The sequence below is a fragment of the Phyllostomus hastatus genome, unplaced genomic scaffold (genome assembly GCF_019186645.2).
Source record: "Phyllostomus hastatus isolate PE091 unplaced genomic scaffold, TTU_PhHast_1.1 phas_scaffold_501, whole genome shotgun sequence".
NCBI classification, from domain to species: domain Eukaryota; kingdom Metazoa; phylum Chordata; class Mammalia; order Chiroptera; family Phyllostomidae; genus Phyllostomus; species Phyllostomus hastatus.
In genome coordinates, this window is record NW_025334033.1 from 24,824,012 (window position 1) to 24,845,455 (window position 21,444).

The following is a 21,444-nucleotide window of genomic DNA, read 5'->3' on the forward strand; positions in this document are numbered from 1 at the left end:
TTATATGTACAGAAGATTACTTAAAGACCCCAAACCGCCTTCGTCCTTACATAATGCATAGCTGCAGCTGTTTGTTCTGGTGTCTCAGAGGCAGATGTGTTATCTTTTGAGAGCTGTAGCTTTGCAGGCATTGAGGGAAACACTGTTTTCACGTATTTCACGCTACCCTAAATAAGAAAAAAAAAAACATTTATTGCAAAAATCTTGATGCATTTTTTCTGAGTATCCTTTCATCGTAAGAAACTTTGAAGTTAAAATTCTTCATTCTACTAAATGAAAATGTCAAATTTAGAGTCTTAAGTTGACTTTCATGTTGTCTTGCTTGACAACCACTATATATGTATATATAAAGGGCCAAAGACATGGGTGCCATAGAATTTTCCTGCTGCTTTAAACTTTTACCTCATACTGTGAGGTACAAATGATCACAGAGTATAGTAGAAACTAAATTATCCTCTTCACCACACTTCCATGATTGTGCATAAAATTCCTTTAAAAATATGACTTCTTGCTTATATTCAGTAACATTAAGATGGGCACTAACAAAATCAAGAAATAAAGTGGGTAGCGACATTTTTAAAAACATCAAGTACTGGAATCCATTTAAAAAAGGACACATTTATACTGCATATTTTAAAAGTGGTATCTCATTATTGTTCAAAATTTAAACACAAATGTTGTCTACGTGAAATACAGATGATGTTTCAAACAAAAATAAGTATACACTTTCATATGGTAAATCTTACCAATGCAAGAAGAGTTTTTTCTAGTTTTAATCCCATTTCTATTCTGAATGGGAAGAATCCCATTAAGCTGGTGACTTCATGGAGAGTATAGAATTCTGGATACTTTTTTACTTGGTCAATGCAAGCTCTTAAACTTTGCTAGAAAAGAAAAACCAAGAGAAATTCATTTTCATTGTACTTCTTTCTTTAATAATCTAACAGAAATAATTTAGTTACATGTGGCTAAATAATTATGCATTTCAAATATAGCTTCATTTCATTAACCAAAGTTTTAACAATCCAGGTGTATTGTATATTCTTCACTGGATGTAATCTCTTATTTTTCATAACAATTCTTTTATGTTTAATTTCTGAAAATACCGATATTTAATAATACTAAAATTAGCAATTGTATTAAAATTTAAAATTAAATAGAAGACATATTTTGTATGCTATTTAAGAAACTGTCAAGGAAATAAAGCCAAATGAAAATTTCAAAACACTTTACTGCCATAAAAGTAGTTATATGAATAATTAGGAATAAGTTTAATATCCTAAAAATATTAAAGCTAAGCACAAAGAATTAACGTAGTTATCCTACATGTCATTCTAATCTACAACCAAAAAAAAAAGAGATAAATGTTTTAACTAATTCAAACATGGAGCATTTTTCTTTTCTCCAAACCCTGTTCAAAATACTAACTTACCAGGAAATGTAACCAGGAAGGAAATAAAACTCACAGCTTTACCCAACACTTGCCTTGTGATAACATGTAGATAACTCAAAGGAACATAGCAGTTTTGGGTGGGGGTAGGGTTTACAATTTTTAAACTACAGAGGCACTATCTTCTAAGGTATTTGTTTTTGTCAATGAACCTAACCTGATCCTTGTAGAATGTATTTTATATCACAAAAGCCCTTAGTAATAAGCATGTCTTATGTGTATCTCCTTTTTCTTCAGACATTAATAAAATCTGTCATTACAAATCAATAACTTTACTACAGTATATCTGTCCAACTACAGTTTCATATCCCTGTCTTACCCTCTTAATCCTCACTCTCAGCTCTTTCACATTTTCCCCTTCCTTCCATGCTTTTCAATATTGCCCTTAGTATTTAATTCAGAATATTACTTGCAACTAAGGCAGATGCAAGTTAACATGAAAAAGCTGTTTTGTTTTTTTAAACTCTACTCCCCTGCAAACTCAGATCAGTATACTTTTGTTCTTCATTGATGACATTAGTTATTTGCATGCCTAACATTCCTGTCCTATGGCAGCCATTGTGAGAATCTAAACATGCAAAGTTACAAAAGAACTATGTGGCATAGAGACCATTCTGGTTAGAGATTTAGTGGCACATCTTTCTTGGTAAAATTGCTGGATGTCACAGTGCTTTTATTTGAGTTTTCCTTAATTCAGTAATTTTGGCAAGAGAAAGAGTCAGAGGAAAAATCTAAGACAATTTTATACCTATACTCAATAGATTATATATTATTAAAGGTATTTCACAACTGGTAGATATTAAGCAACTAAAGGAACATTATATTTGATATACTTAATTAAAAAGGTTTTTCAACTAATAATTTATTTGTCTTTGAAAAACAGCTGGGAGTGAACAAGCAAGGTTGAGAGATTCAGGCTGTTCCCCAACATTCACCCACTGAATATTACTTAACATGCAAAATAACTTGAAAGTTAAATACCCCAAAACCACATGCATGCACACAATACAGATCTATCACTACACAGAAAAGTGAAAATGACAATCTCCCTAAATTTTATTTTTGGGCCATAAAAAATGGTATCATACACATATTTTTTTAATGAAAATTTATATGGGATGACATTGGTTAATAACATTATGTAAGTTTCAGGTGTATAATTCTGTAATACAACATCTGTATATTACATCGTATACTCACACCCAGAATCTAGTCTATTTCTGTCATCATATATTTGAACCTTTTTATCTCCTCTTCTTTCTCCTACCTCATTCCTCTCTGGTAATCTCCATAATGTTTGTTATATATGAGTTTGTTGCTTTCTGTTTTATATCCCACATGTGAATAAAACCATATAATTCCTGTCTTTGTCCCTCCGGCTTACTTCACTTAGCTTGATACTCTCTCAAGATTGATTCGTGTTGTCCGAAAGAGCAATATCTCATCACTTTTTATGGCTATGTAGTATTCCATTATATATAGATATCATATATGTTTCAAAGTTTAATAGGCACTTCTGGCAGTATTGTTGAATAGGTAGGTATCTTGAGGAGCACTCCTATCCAAATAACACTAGATCCTGGATAAATTACAACTAACAATTTTTATAGCACTGCTGGGCTCGGTAAAACAGGAGAATCTCCAAGGACCATAAATAATTAAAATTGAAACACTTAGAGTGAGGAGGAGCAGTGATCAGTAAGAAAACCCACAAAAGGTGAGGGAGCTTGAAGACAAATGCCTCAACCAGTTCTAAGACCAAGCCGAGAGCTGAACATGAGGCTAGCATATTTAACCCTTGGAAAATAAAGATCTGAACGGGTATTTGTACATCCATGTTCACAGAAGCATTATTCCCAACAGCCAAGAGGTAGAAGCCACTGAAGTGTTCAACAATGGATGAATAAATAAAATGTTCATACACATACAATGGGATACTTATTCAACCTTAAAAATGAAGGAAATTCAGACACATGCACAGCACAGATGATTCTTAAAGATACTATGCTAAATAAAACAAGCCAGTCACAAAAAGAATACTGTTATATTCCATTTATGACAGCACCTAGACAAATTCAGAAAGTATTGTAGAATGGTGGTTGCCATGAGCTAGGAGAAGGGGGAAATTAGGAGTTATGGTTTAATGGGTGATACAATAAGAAACACACATTTGGGCCCTGGCAGGCTGGCTCAGTGGTTGGAGCGATGCCCCATACACCAAAAGGTTGTGGGTTCGATTGCAGTTAGGGCTTATATGTAGGTTGCAGGTTTGATACCCAGTGTCTCTCACATCGATTTTTTTTCTTTCTCCCTTCCCCTCTCTAAAAAATCAATAAACATATCCTCAGGTGAGGATAAAAAAGGTACATTTGGTCTTTGTTCCTGGTTTCTGACACATGGCTCCTGAAACATGTACAACCCCCTGAGTGCTAAGAATGTCTTTTTTATGCTAATGAGGCGACTGGCTGCCAGAAAGACCAAGGCATGATTAGAGGGCTGGAACTTTTAGTCCTACTCTTGACCTCTAGGTAGGGGAGTTAGTCACTAAGAGCCAATGATAACCAATCATGCCAACAAAGTGAAACATCAACACCAAACCTTAAACTATGGGGTTCAGAGAGCTCTCAGGTGAATATGCAGAGGTGCTGGAAGGGTGGTGTGCCCCTTGCCTTATACCTTGCCCTATGCATCTCTCTTCTATTTGGCGGTTCCTGAGATGTATCCTTTATAAAAAGTGAAAATAGCAAGTACTTTCCAGAATTTAGTACACCATTCTAGCAAAACTATTGAATCAGAGGTGGGGTTCATGGGAGCCCTAGGCTTACTATCTTGAAAGTTTGAGAATCGGTTGGTGTGGGGAAATCTTGCCCCCATCCCTCAACAAATTTGGTGTCAGAGTGTTGAGTAGAAACAGCTCAGAACTGGGTATAAAGTCTCAGTTTTACAAGATAAAGAGTTCTGGAGATTGGCTACACAATATGAATGTATTTAATACTACTGAACTTGACACTTAAAAGTGGTTAAGATGGCAAATTTTATATTAGGAGTATTAAAAAATTTTTTTAAGGAAGGAAATTCTGACACTGTACGATTGAAGCTTAGTGACATTATGCTAAGTGAAAGGAGCCAATCACAAAAGGACAGATACTGTATATGAGATACTTAGAGAAATCAAATTCATACAGACATAAAGAAGAATAATGGTTGCCAGGGGCCAGGGGAGGGGCAAATAATGACATATTTAACGAGTAGAGTTTCGGTTTGGGAAGATAAAAAAGTTCTGGAGATGGACTGTAGAAATATGCTCACAACAGTGTGAATATATTTAATGCCATTTAACTGTCCTTAAAAATGGCCAAAGTGGTAAATTTTAGAGTATGTTTGCTTCTTTCTTTATTTGGAGAGGGTAAGGGAGGGAGAAAGAAAGGGAGAGAAACATCTACGTGACAGAGAAACATCAATGAGTTGCCTCTCATTCATGCCCCAACATGGAAGTAACCCACAACTGAGGTATGTGCCCTGCCTGGAATTGAACCAGCGACCTTTGGTTCTGGCAGGATGACGTGTAACCCATCAAGCCGCACTAGTCAGGGCTGTCATGTATATTTTACCAAAAAGAAAAAAGAGAGAAAGAGAACCTGAAGAAAAACTGAGGTCTAAACTTAGTATTTGGGAATCCCAAAATGACAGAGTTGAGAAAATGAAGAAGCAGCAATCATTTAAAATGGCTGGGAATTTTCTAGAATTGAAGGATATGAATTCACAATAATGCAAATGTTAATAATAAAGGCATCAATTAATAACACTCATGGAGTCTTTATCACATTCTAGATACTATGCTTTACATGACATATCTCATTTACTCTTCAGGATAACCAATGAGGTGGGCAGCACTGTTTTAGTAAAGAAATTTAATATGTTCCTCAAAAAAAATTGAAAGAAAGACAAAATGAACCAAGCAGGAAAAAAAAATCACATTGCAACAAGACTGTAAAACACCAAAAATAAAGAAAGGTTAGAGAGAAAAGATAGATTCCCTAAAAGAAATGACTTTAAACAGGTAACACTTTTAATAGCAATAACACGAGCCAGAAAAAGTACAATTTTATTTTCAAATCTTAAGAAATACAACAAACTGTCAACTTACAACTATGTATAGAAAAAAAACCAATCTTACTAGAATGAGAGCAAAATAAATATATTTCCAGATTAAAAAAAGAATTATCACCAAGAGAACTTCATCAAAGGAACATGTAGAACATACAGCATTTCAAGAATAATGAAGAGGATTTCAGATTGTAGATTTGAGAATAAAGAAAAGACAAAAAATTAGATAAATTAAACATTGTATAAAATAGTAATATTAAGTGGGTCTTAAAAAGAGACAGCATTAAAACAACAGTATCAATGAGGAGGACGTGGTGAAAGTCAAAATGCTCTGTGGTCTTTGGACGTGTAGCTTAATAGAACAGAGAGTGAGAAAATGACCCACATATCAAAGGTAATGAGGTAATTCAATGAGGGGAAAAATTCAATGTAAAAATTCAAGGATAACCCCTAAGAGAAAAAAGAAACGAAACAAAACAATGTGTAAATGCCAAATCAACAGAAAGGAGAAAAGGAAGGGGTGGGGAGAGTCAATTCCTTTAAAAGTAGTAAAAGAAGTTGTTTAGAAAAAGTAAGACAAGTACAAATAACAAGCAAGTCCATATACACCAATTAGTATAATAAATGTAAATGAATAAACTTTCTAATTAAAAGATAAGCGATAATCAGATTTTATTTTAAAAAGGATAAAAGGCAATCTAAACTATTTTGAGATATTTGTAAAATACAAGTTCTATAGATTCAAAGCAATCCCAGTGAAAATCCTACCTAGCATTTTTGTAGAAACTGACAAGCTAATACCAAAATTTACATGGAAATGCAAAGGACTGATAAGGGCGAAAACAATGATTAAAAAAGAACAAAGTTGCAGGACTTCCACCACATGGTTTCAAAACTTACTACAAGACCAGGAGGTATTGGCATAAAGTCACATATATAGATTGATGGAATAGAACATTATTAGAAAACTGACCCACATTTCTATGGTGACAAGGCAATTCAATGAAGAAAAGAATAGCTTTTTCAACCAATGGTTTTAGACAGAGTTTCTCGACATTGCCACTATTGACATTTTGGACCAGATAATTCTTTATGGATGTCCTGTACGTTGTAGAATACTGAGCAACATCCTTGGCTCTACCCACTAGAAGCCAGAAGTACTCCTTTCTCACTTGAGATGACCAAAAATGTCTCCAGACATCTGCTGGGAGGCAAAAAGCACTCTTTAGTTGAAAATCACTACTCTAGAACTAGATATCCATATGACAGAAAAATAAACTTTGATTCAAACCTCACATATTGCACAAAAAATAACTTGAACAAAGACATTCAAATAAAAATTAAAACCATAAAACCTCAAGAGCAGGTTTTCTCAACATAACCATTATCAGCATTTTGGGCTGGGTAATTTTTTGTTGTGGGGATGTCATGAGTATTGTAGAATTTTTAGCAGCATCCCCGGCCTCTAGTCAGTAGATACTAGTATCAATCTTCCAGTGTGACAACCAATTATGTCTCCAGACATTGATAAAGTCCCGGGGGTGGGTGGGGGGGGAGGATGTGGGACAGAGTAAAAGAGTAAAAGTGACCCCAGAAGAGAACCACCTGGGACCGGAAAATATTTCCATGCAAGAACACCTAAAAGTAATAATCATAAACATTTTGAAAAATTAAACTTCATTAAAATTTTTGGGGTTTTTTTTGAGAAATTGTTAAAAATTTAAAAGCATGTCACAAACTGGGAGGAAACTGTATACAATGGACTTGTATTCAGACTATACAAAGAACTTTTGAGACTCAGAAATAAAAACGAATAAAATCAGCAAAATATTTTAAGACATTTTCACAAAATATATACAAAGCCAGTAAGCACTTAAAAATGTCCAAATATCACTGTTTATCAGAGAAATACAAATTAACACCATAATGAGATGCCACTACACACCAATTAGGTTGGCTAAAATGAAAAGAGATGAACAATACTAAGTGTTGGTAAAAGTGTAGAACTGGAGCGCATATGTTGTTGGTGAGAGGGTTACATCTACTATGGTTTGCAGGCCGGTGCCCAGTCCACTGAACCACATCAGCCAGGGATGGTTACCTCTACAGTGAAAAAGTTTGGCAGTTTCTGATAAAATATAACCACATTTGCCCTGACTGGTGTGGCTCAGTGGGTTGAGCATTGTTCTGCAGACCAAAGGGTTGCTGGTTCAATTCCTGGTCAGAGCACATGCCTGGTTTGCAGGCTGGTTCCCTGGTTAGAGACACGGGACAGGCAACCGATTGGTGTTGGTCTCTGACATCAATGTTTCTCCCCCACTCTCTTTCCCTCCTGCTCTCTACAAATAAATATTTTTAAAATATTAAATAAAATGAAATTTAACATTTGTCATATGATTTAAAAATTCTACCCCTAGTTATTTACCTAAAATGAAAACATATGTCCCCAAAACACCTTGTACAAGAATGTACATAGTAGCTTTATTCATAATTGCCCCAAAATGGAAATAACACAAATGTTCACCAACAGTTGAACTGATAAATCACTTTTTGTGTAAAAAATATAAAACAAAAAGGAACAATTATGGATACTTGTATCAATGTGAATGAATATCCAAAAAACGCTGAATGACAAAGAAGCCAGATACAAAAGAGTAGACATTGCATGTGACTCAATTTTCATGAATCTCTAGAAAAGGCAAATCTAGTCCATGGTGACAGAAAGTCCATTGGTGGCTTCCTGAGGCCACGATGGGAGAGGCACAGAGATCGTTTTAAGGTGTTAGAAATACGTCATATCATGATTATGGTCAGGGCTACACGTGTGTACACATTTGTCAAAACTCACATACATGCACTTAAAATGAATACTTACACAGAAATTATACCTCAATAAAATCTATTTAAAAAATTGAATGTGAATTAAAATGGAGATTATTTAGTATGTAATGATATAAATGTAGTAGTATAAACTTTTAGAGAAAGTAGAGGAGAGTAGGGAGAACACATAAAAATTTTTTTCAAAATGTTTTCAGTAATCCCTTATTAGTGTTAGTATTAGTATTGTTATTTTTCCTTTAAATATATATCTCCTAGTTCCACGAACCCAGGAGCAATGAGCATCCCTAGTGCCCAGACTGCAGCCTTGAAATACCATTCCCCACTTAAAACTACAACAAAACAAGCAAACAACAAGGGCTCTGGAAAATGGCTGGGTCTAGAGCTGGAGAGATGGTGTTCAAAGTGAGCCTCAAAGAGGACAAGAGTGACTCACAAGGGTTCAAAAGTCAGCATGCAGGGCTTGTCAGCTGACCAAAGTTGGTATTATTTAAGCTTCAAAAAGGATGCTTGCAGTGGACTAGAACCCACTAAATAGGTGTAATTCCAATATTTAATATTTAAAAAATAAACACTGTTCACCATTGGAGAAGAAGGAGGAACCTATTAATTTTTTCAAAACTGGTATATAAAGGGAAATAATCTTTTTTTCCCTGCTATAGGAAGTGGGAAACCAAAGAGCAGATGAGGGAAACATGTCTTAATAAAATTATTCTAATAAATAAAAATAAAGCAATTAGAATCTACAATTTTGCAAACCCCAGTAAATGAATGGATCTAGGTATGGAACATCACACAAAAAGAAACAGCGGGATATAATGTGTCACCTAATTAAAGAATACACCACAAATTGTGCGCTCAACCCCTTTGGCAAGACTAATTCTAATCAAGCTCCTGGATCCCACTGACAATTTGTAAGAAATACAGAAAAAAAGGGATGTGTTGAATATCATCATGAATATGCATTCATACTCTGCTGGGGGAAACTCCACAGGTCCAATGACCCAGGTTCCTGAAAAGATGAAGTTGCAGAAAAAGAAGGGGATAGAGGGGGAGCTTGTAGATTAAAAGAAACTTTTATCAAAATAAAAAAAAACTTCCAACATAGTATATAACCTATAAAATTTTTTATTTAAATATACAAAGGACTCCCACATATAAAAAAAAAAGATAGGAAATCCAGAAAAGTGCAAAACTGGAACAGTCAATTCACAAGAAATGAGCACTATGCGTAAGAAAAGGTGCACAATCTTATTAAGTATATAGTACCATAGCCTCTATATTGGCTAAAACTAAGATGATTTTAACTATCAAATGTTGAGGACATGGAGCAACAAAACTCTCATAAACTGATAGATGGAATGTAAAGTGGTAAAATTACCTTGGAAAAAGTTTGACATTACATATATGATAAAGTGGAAGATAATGCATTTTCTATAACCCAACAATTCCATTCATAATTTTATGCCCGGTAGAAATGTGTGTACATGTGCACCAAGAGAAAAGTATAAGAATTTGCATAGAAGCATTGCTTAAAATAGCTCCAAAATGGAAACTACCCAAATTCTGATCAACAGAATAAACTGTACTTTATTCATAAAATGGAATAATGTGCAGAAATGACCATGAATGAACTATAACTACACACATACGTATGAATCTTACAACCATAATAGTGAAAGAAGAAACAATTCTGTTCACATGAAAGAGTAAAATAATTCTGTTCATGTAAAGTTCAAAAACAGCTAAGAGAGATTAAAGAACTACCAGAAAAATTAAAAAAAAAAAAAGGCATAGAAAATTATCAGCACCACATCTGGGATAGTGATGATCTCTTCAATGAAGGAGAATGTGATTATCCAGGAAAGATACACAGGGGGCTTCTGGGTTACTGGTGATGTTGTAGTTGTTGATTTGGAAAAGAATCACATGGAAATGTAATTATATTACATAAAAGTGTTCACTGTATAGTTCTTTGTTAACCTGTATATATTTGTTCTATAAGTTTTCCATAAGTACATTACATTTCATAACATAAAACTAAAATTTTAAAACAGTAAGTAAGTGTTAAAAATACCAGTGAATCTTTGGGGTGGAGATGTAAAATATAAATTTTGAGATGAAATGTTTTGACAAGTCAATCTGGCTAAAAAAAACAAGACATACACAAAATACAGGAAAAAGTGAAGGCTATGTGAAGTGAAATAAAGGAAAATGAACAGGGAACTAAGAGTGACTGGAAGGAAACCAGGACTCAAATCAATGCTTCAGACCAGAAGGAAGATATAAATTCAATCAGAACAGAATGAAGAAAAAAGAATTTTAAAAAAGGGGGAGAGACTTAGGAACCTCCAGGACAACTTTAAATGTTCCAACATCCAAATCATAGGGGTGCCAGAAGGAGAAGAGCAATAAATCCAAAACTTATCTGAAAAAATAATGGAGAAATTCCCCAATCTGAAAAGGAAATAGACTTCTAGGAAATCCATGATGCTCAGAGAGTCCCAAAGAAGTTGGACCCAAGGAAGCACACACCAAAGCACATCATAATTACATTATCCAAGATAAGGACAGAATCTTAAAAGCAGCAAGAGAAAAGGAAACAGTTACCTACAAAGGGGTTCCCATAAGACCATCAGTTGATTTCTCAAAAGAAATCTTGCAGGCAAGGAGGGGCTGGAAAGAAGTACTCAAAGTGATGAAAGGCAAGGACCTACATCCAAAATTACTCCGACCAACAAAGCTTTCATTTGGAATGGAAGGGCAGATAAAGTGCTTCCCAGATAAGGTCAAATTAAAGGAGTTCATCATCACCAAGCCCTTATTATATCAAATGTTAAAGGGACTTATCTAAGAAAAAAGGATGATCAAAACTATGAACAGTAAAATGACAACAAACTTAAAACTATCATCAACCGAACCTAAAAACAAAAACAAACTAAGCAAACAACCAGAACAGGAACAGAATCACAGAGGTGGAGATTATACAGAGGGTTATCAGCAGGGAGGGGGGTGAAGGGGAATGGGGGAAAAGGTACAGGAAATAAGTAGCATAAATGGTAGGTACACAATAGACAGGGGAGATTAAGAATAGTATGGGAAATGCAGAAGCCAAAGAACTTATATGTATGACCCACCGGCATGAACTAAGGGCTGGGGGGAGGGATGATAGTGGGAAGTGGGGTGGAGGGGAATAAAGTGGGGGGATGGGACTACTGTAATAGCATAATCAATAAAATATATTTTAAAAAATTTAAAAAAACATGACATAATGTTGATTGTTAGGTACCAAATAGGGTACTCTGTTAATAAACATTTTTATATTCACTTTAATAATTACACTGAACACCTGAGCACTTGTTGTATGCCAGGCATTATTCCCGTCATTGGGAACATAGCAGTGCACAGAAGAGTACTTACTTATAGGCACTGTGAAGAAAGATAATAAACAAAAATAAAACATGGTAAAGCAAACACTAAGGGTGATGTTATTTTTTAGAAGGTAATTAGCAACATCCTTTATTGATAGTTGGCATCTGAACAGAGAGAGACCTGAAGGGATAAAGGTACTAATCCACGCAGGTATCTGGGGAACAGCTTGTCAGAAAGTTGGAAACAGACAAAGGTCTTTTGGAGTATTCAAGAAACAGAGAGGCCAGAAGACTGACACGGAACCACCTGGAGTAAGGTAGGTAGAAGACAAGCAGCCTGGGGGTTGGGGGCTGATCTGTGCAGACTGTCTCTTCCTGATGAGATAAGGAGACATTTTAAACCAGTGAAATGAAGAGATATAATTTATTTTTACAACTATCATTCTGATAACTTCAAAAGCATTATTAAAATAGTAATAGCTACAGCTCCTCTTCCACATGGAAAAAACATAACACTGAGTACATTACATTTAAGTTCAGAGAAAATAAAAGTGGAATTCTTTTTATTTAGCAGAATCATTCTTCTGGTTCATACTAACAACAAAATTTCATCCTAAAAAGGGTTTTAAAAATCCAGTAACCTAATTTTTAAACAATTGTAACAAGCCCTGGCTGGTGTGGCTCAGTGGATTGAGTACTGGCCTGCCAACCAAATGGTCGCCCATTCTGCTCAACTCAGGGCACATGCCTGGGTTGTGGGCCAGGTCCCCAGTTGGGGTCGTGCGACAGGCAACCAAACATCAATGTTTCTCTCTTTCTCCCTCCCTTCCCCCCTCTCTAAAATAAATAAAAATCTTAACAAATTGTAATAAAATACACACAAACCTTAACATCTTAACTATTTTAAAGGTATTTTTTTACTGATTATGCTATTACAGTTTTCCCAATTTTTCCCCATTTATCCCCCCTCCACCCTACCCCCCCAATCCTCCAGTATCCCCCCCTTAGTTCATGTCCATGGCTTGTACATATAAGTTCTTTGAGTCCTCTGTTTCCTATACCATTTTTTATCTCTCCCCATCTATTTCATGGCTACTAATTATGCCTCTTCTTCCCTGTACCTTCCCCCACCATTCCTCCCTTCCCCCTCCCCACTGAACTCCCTCCATGTGATGTCCATTTTTCTGAGTCTGTCCCTGTTCTGGTTGTTTGCTTACTTTTTGTTTTTGTTTTTCTTTTCTTTTAGGTTCATTTGTTGATAGTTGTGAGTTTGTTGTCATTTTACTGTTCATAGTTTTAATCTTTTTTTTATTAGACAAGTCTCTTTAACATTTCATATAATCATGACTTGGTGATGATGAACTCCTTTAACTTGACCGTATCTGGGAAGCACTTTATCTGCCCTTCCATTCTAAATGAAAGCTTTGCTGGAGAGAGTCATCTTGGATGTAGGTTCTTGCCTTTCATGACTTCAAATACTTCTCTCCAGCCCTTTCTTGCCTGTAAGATTTCTTTTGAGAAATCAGCTGATGGTCTTATAGGAACTCCTTTGTAGGTAACTGTCTCCTTTTCTCTTTGTCTTTAATCTTGGGTAACTTAATGATGACGTGCCTTGGTGTGCTCTTCTTTGGGATTCTTTGGGCTTCCTGGACTTCCTGGAAGTCTATTTCCTTTGCCAGATTGGGGAAGTTTTCCTTCATTATTTGTTCAAGTAAGTTTTCAATTTCTTGCTGTTGTTCTTCTCCTTCTGGCACGCCTATAATTCGCATATTGGAATGTTTCAGGTTGTCCCAGAAAGTACTCAGCCTCTCTTTATTTTTTTAGATTCTTGATTCTTCGTTCTGATCCAGTTGGATGTTTATTTCTCCCTTTTGTTCCCAATCGTTGCTTTGAATCCTGGTTTCCCTCTTGTCACTGTTGGTTCCCTGGATATTTTGCTTTACTTCAGTTTGGGTATCTTTCATTTGTTCTTGCATTTTTCAACCAAGATCAATGAGTTCTGTGAGCATTTTGATTACCAGGGCTTTAAATTCTCCACTGGATAGGCTAGCAATCTCCTCATCACTTAGTTCTGAGGTTTTGCTCTGTTCTTTCATTTGGGCCATATTTCTTTGTCTTGGCACAGCTGATAGGTTGTAAGGGGGCGGGCCCTTAGGTATTCACCCAGACAGGGGAACCCTCTTTGTTGCGCTTTGGGGCTGCCAGTCTGGTTGTTCTGGTTGATTTTTTCTTTAATTCCTTGATTGTTGGAGTTCCATGCAATTTGATTTTCTGGCAGTTTTGGTTGTTTATTGATTTTAGATGGCTTGTTATCCTCCTTTTGGTTGTGTGAGGAAGCAAAGGGTTTCTACTTATGCCTCCATCTTGGCCAGAATTCATCTTAACCATTTTTAAGTGTAGAGTTCAATAGTGTTAGGTGTATCACACTGTTGTGTACAGTGACCAGTTTTAAAGGCCTAAAAGAAAAATCCAGACTGGTGTTGGTGTGGTAGATGAACTCTATACATAATACAGATGACCCTGAACAACATGGGTTTGAAATGCATGGGTCCACTTATATGTGAATTTTTTTTCAATAAATACTATAAATGTATTTTCTTTTCCTTATGAATTTCTTAATAACATTTTCTTTTCTCTAGGTTACTTTACTGCAAGAATATAGTTTATGATACATGTAACATACAAAATGTGTAATCAACTGTTTATATTACTGGTAAGGCTACTGGGTCAACAGTAGGCTATTAATAGGTTAAGTTTCTGGAGAGTTAAAAGTTATAGACAAATTTTTTACTGTGTGTGTATGTGTGTGTGGGGGGGTTGCTAAAGCTAACCCCTGTGTTGTGTTAAAGGTCAAGTGCATATATTAATAGTAATTACTTAAGTAGGTTACTCTAAATTTCTTCCAGGCCCAATGAATGATGGTGAGGTATAAAGGCAGAGTGACTTACATGCTTTACCAATAAATTTGCATGTATTATATAAAAAATGCACTCACAGTTGAAAATTATCATTTGGTAGCTGGTTACCACAAAGATAATAAATACAAATTTATGTGACTAAGTTTTAAAGGACCATTTAGATTTTTAATGACTAAAGTTAACTCCTTAAATACCCATTACCTCATAAAGGAAATCATTGCCTCATATCAAAGCATCCATGTGAGTAAAATATTAACTCTCAAATACAGTAGCTGGATCAGTAAAAGAAAAAAAGAATATACTATAGTACATGATTTTGACACATTAGCATAATTTTTCTATTATTCACATACATCATAAAAAACTATTTGATCTCTAAATTCCATATGCATTTGACAGGATCATCACACACTTTAAAATCCTGCTATTGCCTATTACTCAGCAATTTAAGTAAATGTTAGTTTTTGTTTTTTTACCTCTGTGAAGAGACGTGCATCATCAGAAAGCATATTATAATCCTGTGCACATTTCTTTGCAGAATTCTGTAAAAACTTTAAGAATTCAGTAACTTCTTCGTTCACGTGTTTTTTCATATCCTAGTTTTTAAAAAAGTAGACATGTAGAATAAGCAGTTTGGTTAAAAACGATCACCTCAATCACTGCTGTAATAAGTTGGAATTAAAGAGTAATTAAAAGTATCACATCCAAAGCAAAAATCACATACAAAAGGCTAATTAAAATATTATACAATAATGACATACTTGTTACTAAAAACTCTTCAAAAAAAGAAAAGGAAATGACTAATACTACAATATACACTTTGGAATTAGTAAGCTTATTTTATAAAATGTTCTTAATTAACAACAAATACCACCCCAAATGGAAAAATGAGCAAACAAAATGAATAGGTAAATTACAAAAGAAGAAACAGAAATGGCTTATAAACACACGAGAAATACTTATTTTATTAGCAATCACTGTAAATTAATGAAAAACAAGGGATCACCATTTCACCCTATTGAATGAGAGGAAAACAAAGGTAATGCCCAGTATTAGTGAAGATACTGAAAGCCAAACGAAAACAAAAAACCCTTCCATACAATGGTGGTAAAAAGAAATTGGTTTAAACTTTTTGTAGAGCAATTTACCTATGGGTAAATGCATATCAAAGCCTTGATAGCTCTTGATAGGGCAGGCTTATTTTAAAAACTTTATCTTAAGGAAACAATCATAGATATAAGCAGAGTTTACAACAATGATGTCAGTATAGCATCATTTATATAGTTGAGAATAGGAAACTACTTAATTAAAGTAATAAAAATTTTGACTTGGTTCCTGGACCCATGCAAAGCTCTACTACCAGTACTTAAGATGAACTGGAGAGAAATATGCTTAGAACAAGAGCAACCTGCCAGAACTGTACCATGACCAATGAAAGGCTTACAGCAGCATTTTGTCCATCAATTAATCTCCTTACATTGTCCACTTTTGTTTTTATGATTTTTATTTGTTTTTAAATTTTTATTGTTATTCAAGTACAGTTTTCTCCATTTCCCCCTCCACCATTCTCCTCTGCTCCACTCGCCCCCTTGTAAAACATAAAAGCAAATTTAAAACATTTCTAACTTTTAAGCATGTTTTTTACTGAAGTTGAAGAACAGAACACATACCAAATACTGCAGGTAGTCATTTTTATTTATTCCAATAGCTTTGGAGTTAGCAGGAATTTTTGAGTACTTAACCAAGAGGTCCACATAAGTCCTCTGCTCTCTCTGTGAGAAACGAGAGAAACGAGGATAAGGAACTCTTGGTTTTGGAAGAAGAACCATTCCAACTGTGGTTTTAACTTTTTCCTTTGCTTGAGTTGCTGTACTAACTGCTGGCTCATTTTCTATAGAACTTGCTGATGCATTCAAATTTTCTCCCATACGCCTGGAAAAAAAATACAATTTACAAATATGTGCTTTTCACATGAAGATTACTATCATGGAACTTTATGATTCTTAATCACCAGGGAGAATGTAGCATGATTAACACAGTACATTCTGAATTATTATCTAACTTTGCCACCTGCATTCTGATGTCTAGCTATTTTGTGTAAATTAAGTATTCTGCAGGATAGGATCACATTACAAGCTCACCTTCAATTATCTGATGGAAAGGAAGAGGCATATTCCTTAGACAAGTTACTCAATTTGAAAGTTTTTTCCCTCTATTGAAGAGTGGTAAATCACTCTTGCCAATTATATATGCAGGTATTTCATGTTTACATTTTAGTTGCTTTACAATGCTTATTAAATTTTTCAATAAAATATATCACTTACTATGATGAACAAAAGCCAGAGAGCAGGTTATGATATGGTCACAGGCTTGAAGTTAGCCAATTCACTGAAACTCTAATTCTCTGGTTTCCTCTGCTTCAATTATCTCAAGAATTAAAGAGAAAATTCCACCTGTGTGTCATATTTTATAAAAAATATGAAGTTGTATAATCCTCTAGCACTCGCGTACATGGCTAAATCCATGGAAATGTCCTTATGCTTTGTGTGGATACAAAAGAGAACCTTGGCATATCTATAATGAAATGCACTGGAGTGAGTAGCTAGAGAACCTGTTGCCATATTTGTTTATGAAAAGCTATCCCCAATTTTGGAAAAAGCACCTTACCACTCCAATTGAAGTATATGAATACAAATTTATTATCTTGTTCATACTGTCTTTATTCCTGATATTTAGCTGTTATAATCTACATTTTAATTAAGTTTTAAAGTATACATGTAATGGGGTGCAGCCCCTGATATACTCCCCACAAACAGTGGTTGGGGGAGGTAGACAATACAGATACGGTGTTTAAGATATTTTGCATACCTGTTGCAAGTTAATAGCTGTGCTACTGCCCTGGGCAAAAGGTGTAAGTGGCTTTCAGAGAGTCAAATGACCCATGACATAGCCAGGGGAAGTGGATGCCCACCCTGGATGCCCATGCCACGAGGAACTCTTGCCTTGACTGAAGATGGCAGCTGAAAGAAGGTAAAAGATATGGGGGAATTTGCAAATGTAGCACATCACAGGAGGGACTGGAATGTGAAGTCAGGAAGTTCTGGGCCAAGCATTTAAAATAAGGGCAGTCTGAAAGAGAAGGGGATTCCGCCATGTAGCCTAGGGTAGTAAGGAGGAATTCCTCCATGGGGTCTGAAAGGGAGGAAGAAACCATGCAGGAGGAAAGGGTGTTAAGAAGAGAGCTGATGGAGCTGTGCGGGGACCTGCCTAACCAAGTGTGGATTTGTGGGAGGTGCTTGGAGCCAAAATGGGACTGCTGAGCTGCAGACTTCTGCTTCTGTGAAGGATGTATGGAGAAGTCACTCTCTTAGGACATTTCCCTCTCTGGACTCCACCATGATCCAGTGTAACATGACACATGTATCCCTGAACTTTATGTAGAGGCTGAGGACAACGTACCCCAGATCGTGAAGGAGAGAGCTGTTGCAAGAGGATGGAGACTCTGAAACCCACAAGAGAACCTTCCAGAGGAGATGGAGACCTGTTTGCACAGCTAGCTTAAGAACAGATAGGGACATAGGGAACTTCTGGGCATGGTTCTGGCTTATAGCCTTTTGGGAAGCAAGGAAAATGCTGGGTCGTGGAATAGCAGGGCTCTGAGCAGGAGTGCTCTCAGCCCCCCAAGGTAGGAATCCTGTAAATAAAAGCCTATTTCCACCAACACTAATTGTTAGGTCATTCATCAAGGCACCACATAGACAAGCCCTGGTTCACTTGGTTACACACACACACACACACACACACACACACACACTAAATTTTCTTAGCCTCAACAACTCTAATTTCTATGACAGTAATTATTCCCTATATTTGTTCCAAATTTAATAATGATAACCCAAGAGAAAGGAAAAGTAATGAGAAAGAGGAATGTCTATTGATTCATTCTTTATTCCTCATTAATATTTATTGAGTGACTACCATATGCCAGACGTATATTGGGTACTAGAGATACAACTAATATTGAGCATGATACAATCTCTACTTTCTAGGACCTTATAATCAAGCAGATAAAATGAATGGGGAAGAAAGAAAGTGAAATATGTACATCAATACAGTGTGGCTGTGGAGCTCTCAGGTTAGCAAACTAAACACACTGAATAGGTGACTGGGCAGAATCCTAAGGACATCAAGATCAGGAATTCAGAGGGAGAGTGGGACAAGCAGGAAATATCCAGAGCAGTGGTTCTCAGTTATAACAGTATTAATTCCCTGAGAGCATTTTGGAAGCCTGTGGATGCATCTGGGTTGTCAAAAGAGGGAAAGAATTGAAGGCATTTAGAGGCGAGGAATACTTCCTGGCTGTAACATATGATGGTGTTCGGCACAACTTCCAAAGGTCTCTTCAGGCTTTCTGTTATCATATACAAGTAGGTCTGGTCTGTTGTTATTTTTTTCTTTTATTTACTGGTTTTAGAGAGAGGAAGGGAGGAAAGAAGGGAGAGAGGGAGAGATGGAGGAGAGAGAAGGGAAGAAGGAAGGGAAGGGAAGAAACATTAATTTGTTGTTCCCCTTAATTTATGCATTCATTGATGGAGTGTTGTATGTGCCCTGACTGAAGATCAAACCTGCAACCTTGGTGTATCAGGATGACACTCTAACCAACTGAACTACTCAGGGCTTGTTATTACTTATCTTAACAATACATTTTATTCTCTTTGTTTTTTTTTTTTATGATTCTTTTATGGCAGTCATTTTCAACCTTTTTCATCTCATGGCACCCATAAACTAATTACTAAAATTCTGCAGCATACTAAAAAAAATATATATTTTGCTGATCTGACAAAAATAGGTATAATTTTGATTCACTCACATTGGATGGCTATTATTTTCTTGGCTGCTGTCATTTTTTCATTTGACAATCTAAGGGAAAAGAGGTCAGTGTCCCTGACAAAATAGGTACTGCATGTTTTAAAAATCCCGAGGCACACCAGTTGAAAAATCACTGCTTTATAGTATAGTTTATATTACATTTCTTAAATCCAACCTTATTCGTTTTAGCTGGTACATTTGACTTCATCATATCTGTCTGTAGTATTTCTACTGTAGTATTGTAGGAATTTACACATTAAAACATGTATTAGAATATAAATTATTTTTCTTTTATTCATATTTATATATCTAGGATATTATTTCTAAATATTATATCTGTGGGTATTATTAACTAAGAATTTCAATTCAGGCTAGTAAAGGAGGTATCTTATTTTGTATAAGTATTTACGAAAATGGGAAGGTTTTGGCCTGATGAGGTTGAGAATTACCAGTCTAGATCTGAACCTGAACAAAGGGCGAGTTAAGCTCCATCCAAAACTAACACTGACTTGTTTTAAATCAACTTTACAAATATGGGAAAAATTAAAAAATTTTTAGAAGATTTGAGGTCCCAAACAAAGCAGAAATATTCAAGATTACTTTTTTAGAGCTAAACTATGGCTGGAAAATTAATCAAGAGAGGTGGTTAGTAAATGGGAAAAGAATTATGCAAATTAAGAATGCTTAGATTGCCTCTGAAAATAATATAGGTGAAAGAAGACATACTTAATGACTAAAGTTTTTCCCATAACTGTATAAAAATAAGCATATTTTAGGTTAACAAAATGAATATTAACTGCTGATCTTGGGAGAAATATATCACAGCAAATTGATTTCTCACTAGAAAATGTCTTGAGAGCTATTCAAACCTTACAGTATTGTGTCCACAACTCTTAACAATACTGCTTCACAGTTGTCTCTCTGAATATGAGAACATGTCTGTCCTTGTGGCACAAGCTGGCAAATTTAATTAAGCTGCTGCAGCAACAAGATGCTGACTCAGATATGCCAGAGTAGGAATGTCAAGAATTTCTAGCAGTTTAAATTGGCTACATTCAGCAGAGAATGAAATGGCAGCACATCAAGATCATTTCCGTGTGCAGTGCTGTCAAAATCTTCATCAGGGTGTAAGCCAAAAGCATCTGACAGGTTTTCTCTACCCACATTTACAGCATTATATTTTATTTTAGTTGAAGGTTTGAAGTTTTCCCCCTTCATTTTGTCTATTACTGATTCTCCTTTTTCACTTAAAGTTTCTATGGAAAAAAACCAGAATTCAAAAGTTCAAGTTTCCTAATTTTTAAGTCTGCTGGTTTGGGCGCTCCTTTAAGTAGCGTTTGGAAATGGAGCTTGCTTTTCTAGTCTTTATCTGAAGTCTACTTCTACCTCCCAAATTTGATTTACTTTTCTATATTAAACACATTAAAATTTAATAGTTGATTTTCTATTTACAGCTACTTACCCCCTTGTTGGCAAGGCAGGTATAAGTGTCTACAACCAGACACTTTCAATTTGAAAAGAAGGCAAATGTTTACCTTTCAATGAAGGGCTGCACAAAAACTTCACATTGTTTGAAAGTCGTGTAATTAGCGTTCTTAATATCTTCCCAAATGTTAGAGAATAAAAACACAAAATTAAAGGCAACAAAAATTTTATTTTCTTCCTAGTTTTCACTCAAGAAAACAGTTATAAATTAATACAGTCTGAAAATCCATTCCTTACTGTAAAACTTAATAAAACTCAAGGTTAGCAAAAAAGACTAGAAATATATGAAATCAATGCTTTTGTCTTTATTTTTCTATATTAAAAGGTAAATTATAATAAAAATTATTTTGTGCTATATAGAAATCTACAGAAAAACAAGCATATTCTAGGGAATAACTTTTAGGAG

General features: G+C 35.3%; 1 protein-coding gene across 9 annotated transcripts in view; it reads right to left on the reverse strand.

Moving 5' to 3' along the window:
- Positions 1-21,444, reverse strand: part of ICE2 (interactor of little elongation complex ELL subunit 2) — a 60,728-nt gene that overhangs the window by 32,858 nt on the left and 6,426 nt on the right. For 6 of the 9 annotated variants that reach the window (XM_045822824.1, XM_045822819.1, XM_045822821.1 and 3 more), the window contains 4 exons: positions 16,355-16,616; positions 15,161-15,280; positions 747-884; positions 51-167 (listed from right to left, as the gene is read on the reverse strand). In XM_045822824.1, coding sequence (XP_045678780.1) covers positions 51-167; positions 747-884; positions 15,161-15,280; positions 16,355-16,616 — 637 coding nt within the window. Of the gene's footprint in view, positions 1-50; positions 168-746; positions 885-15,160; positions 15,281-16,354; positions 16,617-17,552; positions 17,705-21,444 lie in introns of all 9 variants that reach the window. The other 3 variants (XM_045822827.1, XM_045822826.1, XM_045822825.1) reach the window with 2 other exon arrangements.